At 31.1% G+C, this 23126-nt stretch overlaps 1 protein-coding gene across 1 annotated transcript; it reads right to left on the bottom strand.

Moving 5' to 3' along the window:
* Positions 1-9819: 9819 nt before the first annotated feature.
* On the bottom strand, positions 9820-13661 carry LOC110700753 (protein FAR1-RELATED SEQUENCE 5-like). The gene is made up of 6 exons (XM_021878353.1): positions 13541-13661; positions 12207-12583; positions 11182-11900; positions 11008-11047; positions 10703-10893; positions 9820-10621 (listed from the first exon to the last, which is right to left on the bottom strand). The coding sequence occupies exons 1-6, from the start codon at positions 13659-13661 to the stop codon at positions 9820-9822; spliced, it is 2250 nt and encodes a 749-aa protein (XP_021734045.1).
* Positions 13662-23126: the final 9465 nt, after the last annotated feature.

Raw genomic sequence — 23126 nt, 5'->3', positions numbered from 1 at the left:
AACACTATCCATACTTCAATCCATATGATTACACCATATCAATCCACAGCATATATTATAATCAACCCCTGGCTTTATGAAATAACATGTAACGTAACAATTTTATATGGATGCCTATAATTCATATGATTACACATACCATTAACCAAATATGAACAATTCAATCATTACAGCTCTTACAGAAATTCCTGAATAAACATCAAACATGTCAAGTATTTGCTGAGTTAGAGTTGGGCAATAACAATTTCCTGTAGTGTATTGATTAATAAATTAGAAAACCATTAACGTATCAATACAGTTTTAGAACCCAATTAACACAAAAAATCATTTTTAGTCCGAAATTGGGTTGCCTTCAATACTTCAAGCAATTAATGATTCGATTATTGAATACTTCAAGCAATTATTGATTCCATTATTGAAATTTAGTCCGAAATTTGATTCGAACAATACTTCAAGAATTTATTGATTCGATTAATACGTGAACTATATGATAAAAAAAATGACATTACCTTGATTTTGCAATCGAATTCCATATCCACCAATTGAAATTGTTGCAATTCAAATTCAAGCAATCTTGCAATCGAATTCCACAACCACCAACTGAACCTCAAGCAATCTTGCAATTGAGCTCAACAACTCCAAAATCGGCCCTTGGTTTCGCAATCGAGCTCAACAATTCCAAAATCGGCCCATCATTTCGCTATCGAACTCAACAATTACAATTATTGGTTGGTGCACCCGGGTGCACCATGCGCATGGTGCACCCGATCAAAACGACATACGCTAAAACATAAAACGCAGACCCCTACCGAAGTTAAAAAGGCGGAATGGACATTAAGAAGGATTGTAAAGAACATGGGTTAATAAAAGAACATAAAGAGTTGGTTAAAAAGAACGCGAGAAATTGAAAGGTGGGTTACTTTTTTTTTCGGAAAATAACTGACACATGGCCCACCTTTTTTGGTAATTATTGTGAGTAAAAATCATTTCACAAGTAATCTTTTCTCTCTCTAGATATTTTCTCTCTCTCTCTCTCTCTCTAGATCTTTTCTCTCTATCTTTTTTCTATTTTTCAAATTAAAACCGTAAAACCGTCATATTCAAAGTGAAAATCTAGGATTAATTGTTCTAATTTCAACAATTAAACTTTCAAATTTGAACAAATGGTGGATTCTAGTGAAGTGTAAGTAATAATTTTGTACATGCAATCAGTTTTTCGTCAATAATTTGGTGTTTAAAATGTTTAATTTTGTTCATTTTGGGTTTTTTTTAAATGATTAAAGCAAAGAAGTACAAGATGTTCCAAAAGAACAATTGGAGGAGAAAGAAGAACAACAATTGGAGGAGAAAGAAGAACAACAAATGGAGGAAAACCAAGAAAGGTTATTTTTTAACTTGTCAATTTTTCGATTTTTATATTGGTTTTGAAATTATTGAATTTTCAGTTGGTTTCATGTTGTTGTTTTGTAATTATTTTACAGTAAATTACAAGAACAGGATGAGGAATCTCTACCTCTTTGTGAATTGTTTAATGTAAAAGGAAATGTGAGTAAAAAGAAACATGATGATATGGAACCAATTGTGGACCCCCAAATCCTAAGATCCATAGAAACTATGGTACAGGATATTCCCAAGTAAGTTAAAGTATCATTATCTAGAATATTCATGTTGTTCTGGTCCTTTTTTGGTTATTGAAGAATTCAATGGCATTTAAACTTTATTATAAATTGTAGATCTGGTTGGTAGGGTCACTAAAATTTTATATATTTTGATGTTCTTTTTGGTTAACATAATGTCAATAATGTTCTTTTTAAGATTTGGGTATGTTCTTGTTCTTTTATTATTTAAATTAATACATAATTTGAAAAAATAAATAAAGGGATGAAGAAGAAGAACCAAAAGAAGTCAAGACTGAAGATCCTTCACAACCCCAAGAATTGAAAGGCAAAGGAAAAATGAAGAAAGATTATCGTTTCAAACAAATTGCTACCAAGAAAAAGTATTGATGTTCTTTTTCAGTTTCTTTTTCAGTGTGCATGTTCTTTTTATGTTTCATGAATGTTCTTTTGTAGTTTGTATGTTCTTTTATATATTATGGATGATCTTTTTAGTGAAATGTTCTTTTTATGTATTATGAAATGTTCTTTTTCAGTGTGCATGTTCTTTTTATGTTTCATGAATGTTCTTTTTTAGTTTGCATGTTCTTTTACATATCATAGATGATTTTTTTTAGTGAAATGTTCTTTTTATGTATCAAGAATGTTCTTTTTCAGTGTGCATGTTCTTTTATATATTATGGATGTTCTTTTTAGTGAAATGTTCTTTTTATGTATTATGGATGTTCTTTTTAGTTGTTGTTCTTTTTCAATGTTATAAATGTTCTTTAGATATGTATCATGAATGTTTTTTTTCAGTGTGCATGTTATAAATAAACTTTTAAGTGGGATGATCTTTTTAATAGTATTATTAAACTTTTCAGTAAGCATGTTCATTTTGATTGTGATAAATGTTCTTTATAATTTATATTAAATGTTTTATTTTTTTGTATAAAAAATATCAGGAATACTGCACCAGCTAAACCAGCTAGGAAACCAGCTACTGATAAAGTTGTAGAAGAAGGTATAGTGGAGGAAGGTGGTGGAAGAAAAATTGTATTAAGGAAAAGGAGGGCACCATTGGGAGAGCCTATGTTCCCAGTTATGGAGAAACATGAAGTTGGTGTTTCACAATCAATTTCACAATCAAAGGCTGAATCTACAATAGTAAGTGTGCCAAAACCAAAAAACAAGAGAATGAAAACAAAGGATGATAAGGAAGATGAACAAAAAGTGGCTATAGTACAAATAAAGGATTTAGAGTTGAAGCAAAGGCACACTGTTAAGCCTTTACAAAATTTGGTAAAAACTTTGCAGAGCACAAAACAGGAGGACAAGTTGCAAGCCATTGAAAATATGGGGTTTGGCGGTTTCTTGCATCTTGATATGCCAAAGGGCACCCCTAAGTATTCAGCCACACTTGTGGAGAACTTGGAAGTTGATGGTCTCTATTTCTTATGTGATAAAAATAAGAAAATTGATATACAACCCATTGATGCCCACCTGGTATATGGTTTACCAATTGGAGGTGAAGAGATAAAAGATGCTGCCCTTGAGGATGAAGTTTTACTTGAGGTGATGAAAGAAGTGAAAGCATATAGTGATGGGAGTATTCCAAACTTAACAGATTTAGCTGGAAAGTTAGGTAATCCAGACACTCCCCTTGATGATAATTGGAAGAGGAGTTTCTTACTTATTGTAGTGAATTCCTGCATCAAGTCTGTGTCTAACACACAGCCTTTTTATAGGTAAAAATATAGTGTTCTTTTCTCTAATGTTAGTGTTCTTTTTCTCTAATGTTTATGTTCTTTTTCTATAAAGTTTGTGTTCTTTTTATACAATCATGTTCTTTATCTTATTAGTTGTTGCTTTTTTATGATAGGTTCATGTACACAGCAGCTGACACCAACAAAATATCAAAATTTGACTGGTCTTCCTATACAGTAGAGAGCTTGAAGGAGATGACAATTTACTGGAAGGGAGATAGAAAAAGATTCTTTCCTGGACCATTGCCATTTGTTACGGTAAATATTCTTAATGTACATATGTACTTTTTTGTACTTTCATATGTACTTTTTATTATTTATAATAAGTTTGTAGTTTATCATTTATTTCATTATTTATGTACTAGATGTTCTTTTAATAAATGTTGGATGTTCCTTTTTATATTTTCTTGATGTTCTTTTTAGTTTGATGATCTTCTTAAGTTATATTTTAAATGTTCTTTTTATATATTTTAGATGTTCTTTTTTAGTTTGATGCTCTTTTTAACTCTCATTCTGGATGTTCTTTTTATATATTCTGAATGTTCTTTTTATAAATTCTGGATGTTCTTTTTTAGTTTAATGTTCTTTTTAACTCTCGTTATGGATGTTCTTTTTAACTATCATTATAGATGTTCTCATTATGGATGTTCTTTTTAACTCACATTCTAGATGTTCTTTTTTAGTTTAATGTTCTTTTTAACTTTCATTATGGATGTTCTTTATATATATTTTGGATGATTGTTTTTAGTTTGATGTTCTTTTTAACTCTCATTATGGATGTTCTTTTTTAGATTGATGTTCTTTTTAACTTTCATTATGGATGTTCTTTTTATATATTTGGATGTTCTTTTTATAAATTGTGGATGTTCTTTTTAATTTTATGTTCTTTTTAATTATTATGAATGTATTTGTAGTTTATCATTTGTTTCATTCTTTAATTATGTAGATTTGCTACTTTGACCGACTTAAACGGGGTACATCAAGCTTTCCAAGAGAAATTCCTCTTGTCAAAGAGTGGAATGGTGATATGATCAAAGAAAGGATTAATCTTGAGGTAACAAATGGCTTTGGGATTGGCACAGTTTTGGATAGAATCAAAGCCCCAGAAATTAGCCAAGTCTTAGCCATTGAAGATGTTGAAGGACATCAACAACAGCAACAGCAACAACAGCAGAAGCAGCAACAACAACAGCAGCAGCAGGAACAACAACAACAACAACAACAAAAACCACAGCAGCAGCAACAACCACAAGAAGAGCAACAACATGAACAACAACAGCAACAACATGAGCATCAAGAGCAACAACAACATCAGCATCAACCTACAAATTTGCAGGTACAATATAAACTTTTCTTTTTCATCACATGTTCTATACTTTGTTGAATATATTCAATATATTCTTCTGCTAATGTATGCATGATATACTTCTTCATCTTTTAGGAATATACTCTATTGCTTCGTCAGGCAACAGAGAGAATTGCTGAAGGGTTTGTGAACCTCTCAAATGTTTTAAAATTAGGGGAGAGGTTCCATGGTAACACACTTTATGTAGACACCACATTATTAAATGTGAGTACAATGTCGGCAAAATGTTCTGGAATCAAATTTTCCCAAGAAAATCAGAAAAATATACCTACACAGCGAGAAGAAGGGACTTCTATTCTTAGTCAGGACACTGATTTCTTTGCCTCTGACTGGTTTGGTGAAATGGTAGATAATGTTTTCAAGATGGCTGGTTTTGAGGAAAACACCAAGGAATTTGGTGACAATATGAGTGTTGAAGATCTGGAGTTCAGGAGGAGAGAACTCAATCATCCACACTTGAACCAATTGTATTTAATGTCATTACTCCAACCACCACATTGCCTGAATCATCATGTGACCTAAGGCTTACACTTGGGTTAAGCATGTCAAGTACAATCAATATGGGTGATCAGGCTTTTGATGACATTTCTCAATATGATTCACACTTCACCGAGCAACAATTGGAGTCCAATGCAATGGACCAAGTCATGAGTAATCAAACGATGGGGTAACTAACTGACTCAAATACTGACTTTTAATTATGCAATTTGTTTATTCAGAAATGTATTATTTGAATTATTAATGTGTAATATTATTGTGATGAACAGGTTTATGTTCTTTATTTGACTTTTGTATGTTCTTTTCACTTGTGAAAGAACATTCATGTTCTTTTATTTATAAGTATGTTCTTTTTAATATGTTCTTTAGTTTGATATTGTTTGTTCTTTGACTATTTAAAGAATATGTTATTTAGTTTGACTTTATATGTTGTTTTTGTTTAATAAAAATGTTCTTTAGTTTGGTATTGTTTGTTCTTTGACTCTTGAAAGAATATGTTTTTTATTTAACTTTTGTATGTTCTTTTCACTTTTGAAAGAACATTCATGTTCTTTTATTTATATGCATGTTCTTTTTGTTTGGTATTGTTTGTTCTTTGACTCTTGTGAAAGTACATTCATGTTCTTTTATTTATAAGCATGTTCTTTTTTTTATTAATTATGTTCTTTTATCTATTAAATTATGTTTTTTATTTGAGTATGTATTGTATGTTCTTTTATTTACTTTATATATGTTCTTATATTCTTTTTGAGTGTTATAAGGGTGAATGACAAAAGCATGGAAGAAGGACAAAATGAACAAAGGGAAGAAAAGGCAGAGAAAACAATTGCAAAAGAAAGGGTTGAAACACAAATTCTGGAAAAAGATGAAGAAAAAGAGAAGAAGAAAATTGAGTCAATGGAGATAACTGAGAAGAATTTGAAAAAAGGAAAAGAAACTCTGGTTGAAGATTGGTAAATATTTTTGTTGTATGATGAACTTTTATGTATTATGAAATGTTCTTTTTCAGTGTGCATGTTCTTTTTATGTTTCATGAAAATTCTTCTGTAGTTTGCATATTCTTTTATATATTATAGATGATTTTTTTAGTGAAATGTTCTTTTTATGTATCATGAATGTTCTTTTTCAGTGTGCATGTTCTTTTATATATTATGGATGTTCTTTTTAGTGAAATGTTCTTTTTATGTATTATGAATGTTCTTTTTAGTTGTTGTTCTTTTTCAATGTTATAAATGTTCTTTAGATATGTATCATGAATGTTTTTTTCAGTGTGCATGTTATAAATAAACTTTTAAGTGGGATGATCTTTTTAATAGTATTATTAAACTTTTCAGTAAGCATGTTCATTTTGATTGTGGCAAATGTTCTTTATAATTTATATTAAATGTTTTTTTTTTTGTATAAAAAATATTAAATGTTCTTTTTTTTTGTTAATATATATGAATGTTCTTTAACTTATGATAGTTTGCAATTTATTTATTTATTTATTTTTTATAGTGGATCCCCTAAAGCTGTCAAAAGGGTTAGAAAGGAGGCATATATTTACAAGTCACCTTACCTTGTAAAATATTCTCATATGATAGAAGGAACAGAATAGTTTGAGCATGCTATATTAGAGTATGCATATGCCCCAGAACTTGATGACGAGTAAGTTTGGTACATATTAAAGAGCAGTATATACTATCATTTTCTCTTGTTTATATTTAACTTATACAATTTCATATTGTTTTCCTAGTGAATGGATGTATGATGATGGGCATACAAATTTGACAAGAGAAATGTTCAGAACACTTGGGGACAATGTGTATTTATACACTGATATTATTGATGCTTGGGCATTAATCCTCAATTCAAGGAATTTTGTTGATGATAAAAAAAGGATTTTCTTTGCAAACAATGCCTTTGTGAGTAACATAATTCCTGATGTTCTTTTTAGTGAGATATGTTCTTTTTAGTGAAATATGTTCTTTTTATTCCTTTATTTTAATTATTGTGTTCAAATATTTTTTATATGATTTTTTTTTTAAAGAATCAACTATGCATGAATGAGTCATATGCTGATGATAGTCAATCACCAACACCTGGATATAGGATTGACAAATTTTTTGAGACTATGCATTTTTGGCTCAATGAAAGTAACAAAATAGAATCTGCAGAAGGATATCAATTGGTAAGTTGAATTTTTTTTATTCATATGCTATAGTATGCTATTTTTTTTAAGTAACATGTTCTTTATTTACCACTTATGTTCATTTTAGTTTGTTGTAGCTTGTTCTTTTTGTTTATAAATAACATGTTCTTTATTTACTAGTTATGTTCTTTTGTAGTCAATGACATGTTTTTTATTTAATACTTATGTTCTTTTGACTAAAGAACATGTTCTTTTTAATCACATGTTCTTTTATATATTCTAGATGTTCTTTTTATGTATCATGAACGTTCTTTTTCAGTGTGCATGTTCTTTTATATATTATGGATGTTCTTTTTAGTGAAATGTTCTTTATTGTACCATGAATGTTCTTTTTCTTCAGATGGATATCAATTGGTAAGTTGAAATTTTTTTCTTCATAAGCTATATTATGCTATTTCTTTTAGGTAACATGTTCTTTATTTACCACTTATGTTCATTTTAATTTGTTGTAGTTTGTTCTTTTTGTTTATAAATAACATGTTCTTTATTTACTAGTTATGTTCTTTTGTAGACAATAACATGTTCTTTATTTAATACTTATGTTCTTTTTCTTCGATGACATGTTCTTTTTAAATGTTTCAGTTCTTCTTCCCTGTGTACGTATCTGTACATTTCTATGTTGTTGTCATCAACACTAGGACAAAGACAGTAGATATACTTGACAACAGACCACTTGCAGATGGAATCCCAATGGAGAATAAATATTTTGACTATCCTGAAAAATTAGTAAGAATTCAGTGTCGTATGTTCTTTTTAGTCAACCGTTATGTTTTTTTTTTTTATGTTCTTTATGATAATAACTTATAATCTTTTTTAACAGAGAAATGCTCTTGGGTTATACTTGCAAAGCAAAGATATTAAAATAGGGGAGAACATGTCCAATTACCCTGTGAAGTTAGTTCAAATGCCATGGAGGACTGAGAAAAACAATATTGATTGTGGTGTGTATGCAATGAGACACATGGAAACATATTTTGGGAAGAAAAAATGGACTTGTGGTCTCAAAGCTAATAATGTAAGATTTGTCTATCTATAAATGAATTTGTGCTTTGTTTTTATTGACTGAGTTGTAATTTATTCATTCACTTTTTACAGTTTGATGCATTGAAGAAGCTAAGATTGAGGTACACATATGAGCTTATCACCACTGATCTCAACATGAAGAAACCAGAAATGTGTGCTCGTGCCAAAAAACATTTCAAAGAATTAGGGAACATTTAAAATTTCAGGTTTATTTGGATGTTGAAACATTAACGTAATAGCAACAGCTTATTATTTTTTCAATTATTTATATGTATTTATATGACTTGGTTCTTTTTTTTGCAAAAAACATATTCCTATTATATAAGTAATGTTCTTTTACAATTTATGATATGTTCTTTTGACTAAAGTACATGTTCTTTTTAATCAATGACATGTTCTTTTTAATGAATGACTATTGTTTATTTGATTTGAAATGAATACAAGTGTGCATAATATGCTATATAAGAAATCATATAAGTTCAAAAAACCTTTAATATGCTGAATCTACTACAAAATATATAAAAAAAAAAAAGTAAAACTAACATTAAATCTAAATTTTCTTACTAATGACAAGGTTCAAAAGGAAGTACATGAACTCCAAAATACTCATCAAGTTCAAAATACTCTAATGATCCTCCAAACTCATTTGAATGTGCCAATATGTTTCCTTTTGGTACAACCATAAATTCCTATAACACAACAAATGAAAAAAAAATAAAAAAAAATAAGTTAAGCAGTATATATATTAATGGAAAAAGAAAGTTAAGATATGTAAAGAACATATACATAAAAAGAACATATATTAATGTGAAATGAAAACATAAACTTTTAATTTTGTAAAAAAGAACATAGAGTAAGGTAAAAAGAACATTTATATAAAAAGAACATATATTAATGTGAAATAAACATATAAACTTTTAATTTTGTGAAAAAGAACATAAAGTAAGGTAAAAAGAACATATATTTAAAAAGAACATATATTAATTTGAAATGAACATATAAACTTTTAATTTTGTAAAAAAGAACGTAAAGTAAGGTAAAAAGAACATATATTTAAAAAGAACATATATTAATGTGAAATGAACATATAAACTTTTAATTTTGTAAAAAAGAACATAAAGTAAAGTAAAAAGAACATATATATAAAAGAACATAAAATAAAGTAAAAAGAACATATATATAAAAGAACATAAAGTAAAGTAAAAAGAACATATATATAAAAGAACATAAAGTAAAGTAAAAAGAACATGGTATTGTGAGTTCTCAAATCTGTACCTTAATCGTAGTTTGAGCTTTTTGTTTCAATTTTGAAACACCTCTTGTTGTTTTCCTTTTCCATGACTTGATTTTTTGACCCTTTAGCTTGTTGGTTATCTTTTCTTATGTACTCTTAGGTCTAGTGTTTCTTTGCCCCTTCTTTCTTCTCTTGATAGGATCTTTAATTTCTACTTGAACTACAGCTTTTTGTTTACCATTCACATCTTCAGTTTGAGGAACACATTCTTCATTTACTCCTTGTGGTTCCAACAAATTACCATCTCCTTGATCTTGTGTTACAGTTGACTGACAATCAGTATTTGAAGACTCTTGATTTTCACTTTCATCTTTCCTTAGAAGAATATCAATTTTGTTGGTGCACTCATCAATAGCTTCCTCAATGACAGTTCGCGACTTTAAATCAATTTGTGCACGATCAGCAAGCCTTATAAAAGTCCTAATAATATGTAATCTCCACACATTTGAAGGTGTAACTCCCGATTCAGCTACAACATTATCATCAACCCGAGTACACATTGCAGCCTTTGTCCATCTCTTCATAATATACCTCTTCGGGATGTAGGTGATGTTGTTCAAATGAAGAACACGCAATGAATGCTTACATAGTAGTCCAACCTCACTAAAATATTTGCATGTACAATCAACTGAAACCAATGATTCATCAAAAGAAATAGTGTGCATGATCAAATCCCTCTTTGGATGCCCAACATGATACTCATAAAGAGGATGTTGAATTCCTATTATCTTTGCTGTGCAAGGAACACCACTCACAAAATTATCCTCAAATTGTATATACACTTGAATTGTGTAAATGTTTCGAGCATGCTCTAACAAACCAACATCTGCCCACACTAAATGACGATTGCCAGTCATGCTGTCATAATCATTTCTGCTTTCTTTACTCCTCCATTCATCAACAACCTCAATGAAAGAATTTTAAAACTCACAAAGCCCATTAGTGATATGAAGTCTACGGGAAACAGACCTGTTTGTAGTTTCACTTCTCTGAGAAGATAAAATACCACCACTAAAATAGTCCTTACAGTATGCAGGGCACCACATGTCTCTGATGTTATACAAGTTGTTGATCCAACTATTATTCTTGCAATCATATTTTGTAAGCATGCTGAAATTTGGAAAAACATTAATGAACATAATTCTTACTAAAAGAACATACTGTAAAGATATAATGAACAACAGTAATTGCCAAAAAAAACATATTAAACAGTACATTGTACATTACATTATACAAAAAAGAGCATGTGAACATCAATATTTCTGAAAAAGAACATCAGGATCAATTGTGAAAATATAATGAACATCACTATTTCTGAAAAAGAACATTAAAATTATTAAAAAGAACATACTATAAATGCATAATGAACATTACATTATACAAAAAAGAACATGTGAAAATATAAATCATAAAATCAAAATAAAATCATAACATCAAAAGAATATTACCTAGACCAATAGTGCTCAAACTCCTGAATAGTATCTGTGTATTTTAGGACTATGTCAAACAATTCATTAAACCCTTCTTTTTCCCTCAGTCCTTTGATATTTTTCTTTGAATTCTCTTTGATATGCCAAGTACATAATCGATGCCGAGAATTTGGAAAGACAATTCTAATAGCCTTGGCCATAACTTGGGCCTGATCAGTCATGATTGAAACGGGATGTTTACCACCCATCGATTTCAAAAAGGTAGTGAACAACCACACAAATGACTCCCACTTCTCATTAATCAAAAATCCAATGCCAAACATAACATTTTTATTGTGATGATTCATACCAACAAATGGACCACAAATCATAGCATATTTATTTGTACGATATGTTGTATCATGAACCAATAAATCCCCAAAAGCATCATAATCAACCTTCATCCTATTGTCTCGAAAGAAGAAAGATTGCAAATGACCTTTATCATCAACATCAAAATCATAGTAGAAGTCATACTCATTTGATTTGCGTTCTTTAAAATAACTGAGTAGTTGCTTAGTATCACAACCATCAAACTTCTTCCTCTTCTCTGAAGCTAAAGCATCATAAGCATCGCTGCAAAGAAATCCCAAATTTTTCTCACCACCAGCTTGATTTTTTAAAACTCGAACAACATCAGCAACACGTATACCATTCTCAGTTAAACTATTAAGCATACCAAATTGTTCTTGACTGATCTATAAATAGTTAAGAAAAAAAGAACATGTTAAAATCAATATTTCAGAAAAGAACATCAGTATCAATATAAACATTAATAAACATGATGCAAACTAAAAAGAACAATTATGAAAATAAATTGAACATCACTGTTACTGAAAAAGAACATTAAAATTATTAAAAAGAACACACTGAAAATGCATAAAGAACATTACATTATACGAAAAAGAACATTAATGAACATAATGTTTTCACAAAGAACATACTTATATATAATAAAGAACATCCTAAAATATTAAAGAACATGTATCATAAAAAGATCATACCTTCCTATGAGACCTAATCAAATGTCTTTTTGAAACTGGAATTCTGCTATGATAATGATCCATGAGATGTTTGACAACAACAAACAAACCAGAATCTAATTCAACATCAAATTGAATCATTGCTTTGCATCCTGTGCGACAGTTTCTCTTCTGATACACTTTTGGTTCATCACCTGGCTTTCTTTCTTTCTTAAAACCAGCATAAGAACAAACACAAAATCGTTGGCGAATAGTAGCCTTATCTTCTCTAAAATTCTTTTTCGCCTTACGTGTACCAAATCCATGTTTAAATGCATAATTATTGTACAACTCATATGCCTCATCATCAGACTTGACTTTTTTGAGATAAAGTTCAGATTCCTTTGCCTCAGTAAAGCCTAAAATAATAAAAAGAACATGAATATTAAAAAAAGAACATAACTCATATAAAAAGAACATCTGCATACAAAAGAACATGAATATTAAAAAAATAACATATATCATAAAAAGAACATAACTCATATGAAAAAAACATGTATCATAAAAAGAACATGTATCATAAAAAAAGAACATGTATTATGAAAAGAACATGAAAATAAAAAAATAAATAAAACATGTATCATAAAAAGAACATAACTCATATGAAAAAGAACATGTATCATAAAAAAAACATATACACTGTGAACATGAACAAATAAATAAAATAAAGAACATGACAAAATATAAAAAGAACCTCATATTTAACGTCCAGCAATTATATCACCAAAAATATATAAAAAAAAAAAGAACATGAATATTAAAAAAAAGAACATGAATCATAAAAAAGAACATAACTCATATGAAAAAGAACATGTATCATAAAAAGAACATGTATCATAAAAAAAGAACATGTATCATGAAAAGAACATGAAAAAAAAGAACATGTATCATAAAAAGAACATGAATATTAAAAAAAAGAACATGTATCATAAAAAAGAACATAACTCATATGAAAAAGAACATGTATCATAAAAAAAGAACATGTATCATGAAAAGAACATGAAAAAAAAAGAACATGTCTCACAAAAAGAACATAAATCATATGAAAAAGAACATGTATCATAAAAAGAACATATACACTATGAACATAACAAATCAATAAAATAAAGAACATGTCCAAATATAAAAAGAACTTCATCTTCAACGTCCAACAATTATATATATTTACAAAAAAAAAACCTATATTAAAAAAAAATTACAATCAATTGAACAATCAATCATCTAAATCTAAAATCAAATTCAACCTAATTTTTAATAATTTCACAATTCATATATCCACAAATAAATAATCAAAACAAAAATTCAACAAAAATTACCTTCGTCTCTGTTTACGATATCTTCAAATTCACCTCCATTATCATCATCATTATCATCACCATAGTTATCATCAACAAATCTAGCATCAGAATCATGTCGAAATCCTGATTGATACGCCATTAAAATTGAGAAAATTGCTCTGAAATTCTCTGTAAATCGCTGATAATTTCTCTCTCTAAACTTCTCTCTAATTTTCTCTCTCTAAAATATTTGAAATAATGGAAGAATGTAGATGGAGTAATTTTGGAAACAAATAATATGGAATGTTCTTCACAATCCCTTAAATTACGGAAACACATGATTTTTTTTTTAAAAACAGATCACGCATGTCATGCAGCAACAATTTCACCCAGGTGCACCATGTTCATGGTGCACCCGGGTGTATAGTACTAATTTCACAACAATTATAGAATATCTTCAATTTGCATGCGAATTAAAGAATACACTGATTACACACTCGAATTCGGTAATAACTGGAGTGTTCAATGGATTTCAACAATCAACAATTCTTCGACTTTGTAAATGAAATCAACAACTTCAAAGTTATCGCCACTAGAATCGAATTTGAAAATTATTGCAATAAATCAACCATGAGCAAGAAAGTAAAACGCAATGTTTGTCAAAAGGTCAACCCCAATATTGACCTGGAGAGCTAAACAGACGTTAGGAGAATTAACGTCTGCAATTGGGTGCAACGGAGGGCTTGCAACGGGGTATCACTCACTTTCCATTCTTTTCCTAACTTTAATGAGTGATAAGTTAGAAATGCCCTTATATCAACACTCGTGGTTGATATAGGATATCAATATGTATTTGCTCGACAAACAGCATAAACCAAATGCTTAAGAAAAATATCAAAGTCTGTGTACTGTTAACATGGACTCAGAGAAATATATCAAATATGTCTTTGAAGGTCAGGCAAAGTTAGTGGCTAGTTTCAAAAGAAGTAGAAAGCTTAATGTCAAAATTCCAAATATTTACATTCACGTCAACTCGTATCACACAAAGACTTAAATGGAAAACACAGTCACAAAAGACTGAGTTAAATCATTTTCAAAAGACAAAGGTAAAAAAAAAAACGACATAAGTTTTATGGAATTGTAAGAAATTAAAACCAAGCTCAATAGAAGAATGTGCAATACGACTCACCCAGTGAAACAAACAGTTGAACCCTTATTGCCTAATTTTAAGGTCAAAGACTTAAAGTATGTTAAGAGAGAAGTGGAAGGGGTCCTAATATCACCTCTGCAAATGTGTTGTTTCTGAAGGAGTTATGTCTTCGTCGTGTGCAATTACTAGATATATAAATGGATCAAATTATGAAGATAATTAAGTTCGTACATTTGGGTCGTCATTTTTCCATAGCTAGAGGTACTAACGATCTTTGGACTAGTGAAATAGCCCAAAGTCCAATTGGACGTATCCTATAAGGTCACACAAAAGGGCTAGATCGAGCATTAGAGGATGAGGCCCATCATGGGCCTCATCACTCTAGGTGGCCGGCCATGTAGAGGAATAGAAGTGGTTTTTGGGCTTCGTGCCCTAGTCTAATTATAATGAGATTATAAATAGACTAGGTGCCTAGGTTTGCAATGACAAGTAAGCAATTAACTGATCAGTGTGATCAAACCCTAATTAGCAAATACGAAACCCAACCCCTCTCAAAGTCCTCTCTCTCACACGGCTCTCTCCTCCTCCCAGGCATCGGTGGTGTGTCGTGGTGGTGGTGGTTTGTGCGGTGGTCGGTTGTCCATAAAGGTGGTGATCGCGGTTTTCCTCAATCACTCGACCAATCTAGTATTGGTGGACGGCTCGTTCGAATCTCGTGGACTAAGTAGAGGAGCAACGCTTAGGGCTCTATTCTCTCCCTAATTTTCCTGTCGAATAGCTTCGTTGAATTCACACGTCAAAGGTATGATTATGTGTCTTATGTGTTATGCATGTGATTCTTAGGATTGGTACTTGATTGAATATGATTCATGTTTTTCCGCTGCGTAGTACCTATAAACTCCTACAGTGATATCAGTTAGCCTCTTGCATGAACGCGCTAGATCATAATAATACGATTATTTGATGTCCACGTTAATTTTATAATCAATTAAGAGGGAAAAATTAATTTAATTATGGTTCAATTATTATATTTAATGTGATTAAACTTTTGGAATCGATTAAATGTGATTAAATTATGCTCAAAATAGCCATGAAGAGACCGAATTTTAGCCCTAAATTGTTCGAAAATTTCGAACCCCTTAACCCTATTTTTCGAATTTTCGAAAATCCTAGCCCTAAAATATGATTTTTGTGCTTGATTTTGATTTAATTCGATTTATTTTATGATTCATAATTTTAATCGGATTGATTTATGCATAAAAAATGTTTTATTTATGATGATCAATTTAATTTTAAAAGTTAGAATTAAATTGGGATTAATTTTATGAAGAACCCTAATTTTAAAGTTAAATGTGATTTAATTTTAATCTTATGGACTGATTTAATTTAATTATGATAAGTGTTATTTTAATTAAATTAAAACACAAAAAAAATTGTTTTGGGTGGCCGGCAACCGCGGCTGGGTGGCGCAGCCACGGCGGCTGCCGACCAGGTGGTGGTCCAAGAGGGAGGGAAGGGGAGGGCGGAGGTCGGGGTGGCTGTGGGCAGCAGTGTGCAAGCGTTGCACGGCTGCTGCCACGGCTGCCAGAGCAGCTGCCCGCTGCTGCCTTGCGGTAGTGGCTGCTGTTATGATAGCCAGCCACCGTGGCTAGCTTCGGCTAGCCAACCACGGTGGCCGGCGATGGTGGCTTGCGGTATTTCAAAAAAAAATGTTAATTATCTTATTTTTAAAAAAATTATTTCAAGATAGTTGTGAATTATTTTGGGATAAAATCAGTTTTATTTTGGATAAGATAAAATATTTTGAAAATATGATCTTTTATTTTAAAAGATAAAATTGGTTTTATTTGGATAAAATCTTTTATTTTAGGATAAAATCAAATATTCAAAAGTTGTTATATTTGATATTATCCATATTTAAAGTTGTTAAATTGGTAATTATCCTAATTAAAGTGGTTAATTTTGGATAAGATTGATTAGGATAATCTGAAATATTCAAAAAGGATAATATTTGATTTAAATAATGTGATTATCCCATAATTAGATTAGGATATAATTGATTTTAAAATTATTTGATTGGCTAGTAATTAGGATAAAATCTCCTAAATTTGTTAGGATAATCATGAAAGATTAAATATGATTTATCTTTCTAGATTAAAATATGATTTGATTCTATCTCATGACTAAATTAAATATATTGATATTTAATAAACGGTCATGAATAATATATGATATTGTCTAATTATGATTAAAATATGAGATATTTTAGGAAATGCGTTGACTTTATTATGAACATTCGATGTTGTAGTTTAGACAAGCATGTTGAGTGATTTATTATATGGCATTTTTATAATATATGATATTATATTGCTATATATAGACTAGTATGGCCCATAGATTCTTAAATACGATCTGCGCATCGTGAAGTATTTTTGTAATCTAAATACGGTCTGCGTACCGTTAAGTATTTTTGTAACTTTTATTTAAAGTAAATAGAATAGTTATTTAAATAGTGTTAGTCCAAAGAAGCCCATGAAGTGAAGGCCCAAAGGAGAAAGCTGGATGGAGATCCATGATGATTCAAGTGGGAGCCTTTTCATTTCTAGTTTTCTTAGGACTAAGGGGCAATACTATGTCATGATTTATTGCATTAGTAGATTATGCATGTTAGATTTTATTTATGTTGATTGATGATGCGCTAGAGTTCACTAAATAATCACAACATAATTGTAGGGAATAATTTCAAGCCTTAAAAATCCCACTAGCTTGAACCCCACTGTGATCATACACTAAAGTACGGTGGCGTCCAAAAGGGAAGAAAATAGAGCAAAAGAGTCGCCAACAAGTTTTTAAGGAACTTGTAAACCGTTCATAGGATGAAGGTTACACCCCTTAACGATCCAAGAGATCGTCAACTCCATAAGGTCATGAACCAAAATAGGGTTCGGGGATGAAGGTACAAATCCAACCTAAAAGAGATTGAACCTGCCCTAATAATAGGCCTCTACTTTATTCTGCTCGTATTCATGTGCGCTTTCTGATTAACAACAATAGGATTAACCCTAAACCTGTTTAATCTATGTTGGTTGAATATTAATGCACAAATAAACTATTATTGGCGATCACTTGAATTATAATCACATTAACCCTAACAAGATTATTAATTATCTTATTAAGCGCGATTGCAAGTACAAATTCCCTTTAAACATGCAATAAAAAGGTGATCAAGCAATAACAATATAAAATATAATACATATCAAGCAACATAATAAATAATATCATTAATAATAATAATATCAATCATAATTAATGATAATCATAATCATGTTAAAGCATAGAAAGATCCTAGGCATGATACTAACAAGATTAATAACAAACCCTAGCATGTCACTAAGCGATAAAAATCAAATCTTTAACCCTGACATGATACTAACATGAATAAATATTAGGAAGAAAATAAAAGGCATCATAACAATCATATTTAATATTAAAATTAACCTAGACATGATACTAGGAATCATAATAACAATGTAAACATGATTTCTACATCATAAATCAATTAAAGTACTTACTTGGATGCCTCGTACCTCTTTCTTTCACGTCTAGGGCGAAGGCAACTTCGAATATGGCTAGGTGTTTCTAGATCTTGCGAATGCGGAATTTTGTATTAAAAAGCAAGAAAGAATTGAATGCTAAAGAAAGAATGTTTTTAATTAAGAATTGATGAAGGATGAATGAAAACTTGTGAATGAAGAGAGTTGATGAATGATAGATGTAGATGATGAAGATAGTTGGTGAATAATGATTGTAGATGCCTGAAAACGGAGTTTTTAATACGATATTTATAGAGAAAATCAGCCAAAAAAGATAATTTAACAAAACAGAGTCTGAAGATCACAAAACAGGATTGGCGCCAACCCTGGCTAACTGGCGCCAGGCACCAGTGGCTACAGTGGCTAGCGCCTGGCGCCAAGCCTGGTTCCAGGCGCCAAGGCCTGGGGTTGGACGCCAGTCTTAATTCCAATGCGTTTTCGAAAATCTGATAAGTTTACCATACTGGAAGATAAAATAATATAATTTCTTCGAAAATGCTATTTGATCTTGATTAAAACTCTGAAAAGTCAACAAAGTCAACTTATCAATGCTAATTGAATTAGGAATGAAAAGAACCTTCTAGAAGAATCTAGAAGACTACAACCATTCCTAATTGCATTAGGAATGATAAATCACATTAGGCCCTCCCCTAGATCATTGGGCCGTACATAAAGCTCAAACCGGGCCCAGTTTAGTAAATTGGCCATAACTTCCTCAATATTCATCGGAATTAGGCTTATAATATATCGTTGGAAAGGTCTTTGCAAGCCCCATCCAACTACACCACTATTGGACCCATATCATGGACCAACCAAACTTGATTAGCTGTTTTCTTAAAATAAAGTTTTCCAAAACAGGGAGAAGAGAAAAGAAATAAAACTTTCCGCAACACTAGACCTTTCCACACTTTCGTTTCATGAGATTATGATTCGACGTGAAAGGTACTCATCACTGGGTTTGGTTTTGGGGAGACACTAATGGGTGTCTACAATAATAAATCTAGGTCCCAGTAATATTGAGATAGCTTTTCCAATTAAAAACCCGATGAAACCTTTGATATTTTATGATGGGTCATGCCTCAGCTGGGTGTCATATTATATCTTAGGGGAGTGGGGGTAAATCAAGTTTTACACTTTTAATTGATTATACTCAACAAAGTTACCTAAAGAGTTTAGAACCTTGAAGATAAGGGTAATAATTAAGCATGTGATGATTAATTATTCAACCAAGAGTTACAAGAGTTGTAATCAGTATAGAGTTTACTCACCTTGAAAATGTAATGGTTGATGGTAGGGCCTTAGTCCGGTCAATTATTGCACAAATAAAGGATCTTGGAATCACTTAAATTTCAATTGGGATCAATTAATTATTGAATAAAGTGTTTTAAAGTTACCAAATGAATGCGTCTATGTAACTTTAATTTAAATTAAACATAATTATTAAACTTTGCCTTATTTTGACATAGATGGGTAGCCGTAATCACAATAACAACAACGTTTACAACCTTTGACCATTCCTTGAGAAGGATAGGTTGACAAGGGATAACTTTTCCACTTGGGAAAGAATGCTAAGACTTGTTTTGAAATCTAAGGGTAAAGAGGATATCATTGACACCCCATTGCCAGGACCTCTGCCAGAAAATCCAACTGCGGCAGAGATCAAGAAACACAAGGAAGCTCATGACAAAGCTATACCTATCACTTTCTTAATGATTGCTACCATGGAGCCTAGTCTTCAAAAGCGTTTTGAGGACCAGGATGCCTATTCAATCATGCAAGAACTCAAAGCCTTGTTTAAGAAACAAGCTAAAGTTGAAAGGTATGAGCTCCATCGTGAGATTCTGGATTGTAGGATGGAGAAGGGTGCCACAGTTCATGATCATGTTTTCAAAATGATCGGCCTAATTCAAAGTATGGAGAAACTGGGGCACCCATATAGTGATGATTTGGCAACAAACATCATTCTCCATTCACCACCAGAAAGTTTCAACTAGTTTATCATGAATTTTAACATGACTGCCACTGTAAAGACTATGAATCAATTGCATGCAATGCTGGTTAGTGCTGAGAAACAAATCCCTAAGGAACCTAAGAAGGAAGTTCTTATGATTCAAAAGGGAAAGGGGTTCAAGAAGAAGGGGCAAAAGGCTAGTGCTAAGAGCAAGGACAAGCAAGTTTCCAAGGCTCTTGAAAAGCCTAAGACGACTCCAAAGCCCAAGGCTGCAAGTGAAAGTGAATGCTTTTACTGCAAGAAGAAGGGGCATTGGAAGCGAAATTGCCAGAAATACCATGACTTCCTCAAGAAGAATGGAGCATCAACCTCAGGTATAATGTTATAAAAATTTTAACATTCACTTAGGTATGTGATACCAAGTTTCAGTGCTTAACATAGTGATGTTGCGCAGGAACTGCAAATAAGTGAAGCTAGCATGGAAATGGAGCTTGAAGGTGCACTAGAAGTGTTAGAGTGGCCAGAGGTAGCTTCATAGTTTTAAATTTTGATTAGTTTATCATGATTTTAGAACAATTTCCAGTTTTGATGAGATAATATTTCGGTTTTCTTGTTTTGAATACTGAATTTGGTTTACTTGGCTTGGACAAGTGTTAATCCATGACCAAGGTAACAAATTGTTTTCATTTTGCTAGATATGATTTAATTTTGTTTTATGACATTGATATAAGTAGATCACAAAAGTAAAATTTAGATGATTCAAAATACACTTACTTATAACAAAGTAAGGTTAGGTCACATAAACCATTTGCACATCCAAAGTTATGGATGGACTTTTATTCTTATATGATTATGAATCACTTGAGAATTAGAAGTCATGCTTGATAAGTTAGGATGACCAAGTTGCCTTTTAGTAGAAAAGGTAAAATAAGCTAAAATGACCTTTTGGAACTCATACATATGATGTATGTGAACCAATAAGTACAAAATTAGCAAAGAGATTTAACTACTTCATTGCTTTTACTAACTATTTAAGTAAATATATCGATAATTACTTAATGAAGTAAAGCTTAGAAACATTGAAATGTTCAAAATTCTAAAAATTAAATGTAAAATTAGATTAAGATAAACAATTTAACACCACAATATGATTGTTGTGATAAATATTAACTCAAAAGGAATGATCATCTAGAGGGAATTGTTGAATTAATTCACAATCCAGAAACATTACAATTAAAGTGTATGTTTATGAAGAAGGAATCAAACTTTGCTTGCCATTGTTCGATCCAAGATTTAATGATTTACAAATATCGTTTTGAGGACATACATTACAAAAACAATTGCGATTATACTAAACAGGAAACTTATTATCCAAAGCAGAAGAAAAGATGTCATAAGAGTTATGATTTGGAAATGTTCCAAAAGTTATCTTTTCTAAACAGGATTGAGGGATATGAAATCAATGTAAAATGTGTACAAAGATAACATAATACACCCTAAATCAGAAAAATAGTTCTTCATGGGTTTTCTCATGAAAACTAAAAGGTATTATTCCTACAACCGCGTAGAAACAAAGTGTTTGTTGCTCGCGATAGTGTCTTTATAGAAAGAATGTATTTCTACAAAGCCAAGTGGGAGTAAATTTAGATCTCAATGAGATTCGAGACGAGCAACAAATGGATGTGGATAACACTACATCAGAGACGAATGCGCATGAAATCAGCTAATTTGATAAACCATGTGTCGAAGCAAGCTAATTCCACTAGCGAGGCTTCTATCGTCCCACTAGAATGAAAGACTTCAAAGAGTTGAAGAGAATAATTCTATTGTCACTCATACCTATCGTAGGTTACTTGGGATCAAAACAAACAGTTTGTTGAAATTCTGAGAAAAGGTGGATTCTAAAATTTTCTTATTAGAACGGTTAGAATCCATGCCTTACAATAGCAAGCTTTGGATAAGTACCAACTTAGGAAATGGCTTAAAGCCATGAAAATCTAGAATGGACTCCATGTTTGTAAAGATGTGTTAGTCCATAATAGTCTTACAAATAGGGTCAAACCTATTAGTTGGATAAGCCTATTCGGATTATTCTAGTTATGGATATCAAAATCACCTTCATGAAATGTTCTTGGTGGTGAACATGTATATGATACATCCTAAGAGTTTGAAATCCAGAATTTCCTAGAAAGTTTTGCAAACTTCAGAAATTCATTCATGGATTGAAGTAAGCATTAAGGAGTTGGACCATTCGTTTTGATTAGGCAATCAAACAGTTTGATTTCCTTAATAGAACGAAAAGGAATCTTGTAGAGACAAGAAGTTTAGTGGGAGCAATTGGTCTTTTTAGTCTAGTATGTAGTTGACATACAGTTCATATGAAATGATACATCAATGCTTGAATAAATCAAGAAATGGTTAGAAAGATTGTTTCTATATGAGAGACCTAGGAGATGTTGAGTACATATTGGGAATTAAGATCCATGAAGTGAATCTTGAGGAATGATTAGAATGAATCGAGAGACTAATGTTGATAAGGATCTTGACAAGTTCATAAAGCAAGACTCTAAGAGAGGATGTCTTCCCATGTTTCATGGTATTACACTCAGTAAAACTCAGTGCCTTCAAAAGCTAATAGAGTTGAGTTGTACGGATAATGTGCCTCATGCTTTTGAAAAAGGGTCCATTACTTATGCCATGAAATGTACAAAGTAAGATTTTGCATATGACTGATGCATATGTAACAGTTTTCAAGCAAATTCAGAATAAGCATACGGAGAATTACCAGGAACATATCCTTGAGTACTTGAGAAGCACTAAAAGGAATTCTTCTAGATGTTGTGTTAAATGGTAATTTAAGCAAGTTGTCAAAAGGTTACACAAATGCAAGTTTTTCAAACAGGCAAGATGATTCTAGATGGTGATCTAAAT

Source organism: Chenopodium quinoa, unplaced genomic scaffold (assembly GCF_001683475.1).
Source record: "Chenopodium quinoa cultivar QQ74 unplaced genomic scaffold, ASM168347v1, whole genome shotgun sequence".
Lineage (NCBI taxonomy): Eukaryota > Viridiplantae > Streptophyta > Magnoliopsida > Caryophyllales > Amaranthaceae > Chenopodium > Chenopodium quinoa.
This window is presented reverse-complemented; position numbering and strand designations above follow the sequence as displayed.

What these genes read in the sequence shown, in the direction of transcription:
- LOC110700753 (XM_021878353.1), bottom strand. Translation starts at nt 13,661, where the DNA reads ATGGCGTATCAATCAGGATTTCGACATGATTCTGATGCTAGATTTGTT. An exon ending in TGATTAGGTCTCATAGGAAG is followed by an intron (nt 11,901 to 12,206) that starts GTATGATCTTTT and finishes AACTATTTATAG; the next exon opens with ATCAGTCAAGAACAATTTGG. An exon ending in AGAAGTGAAACTACAAACAG is followed by an intron (nt 10,622 to 10,702) that starts GTCTGTTTCCCG and finishes TGATGAATGGAG; the next exon opens with GAGTAAAGAAAGCAGAAATG.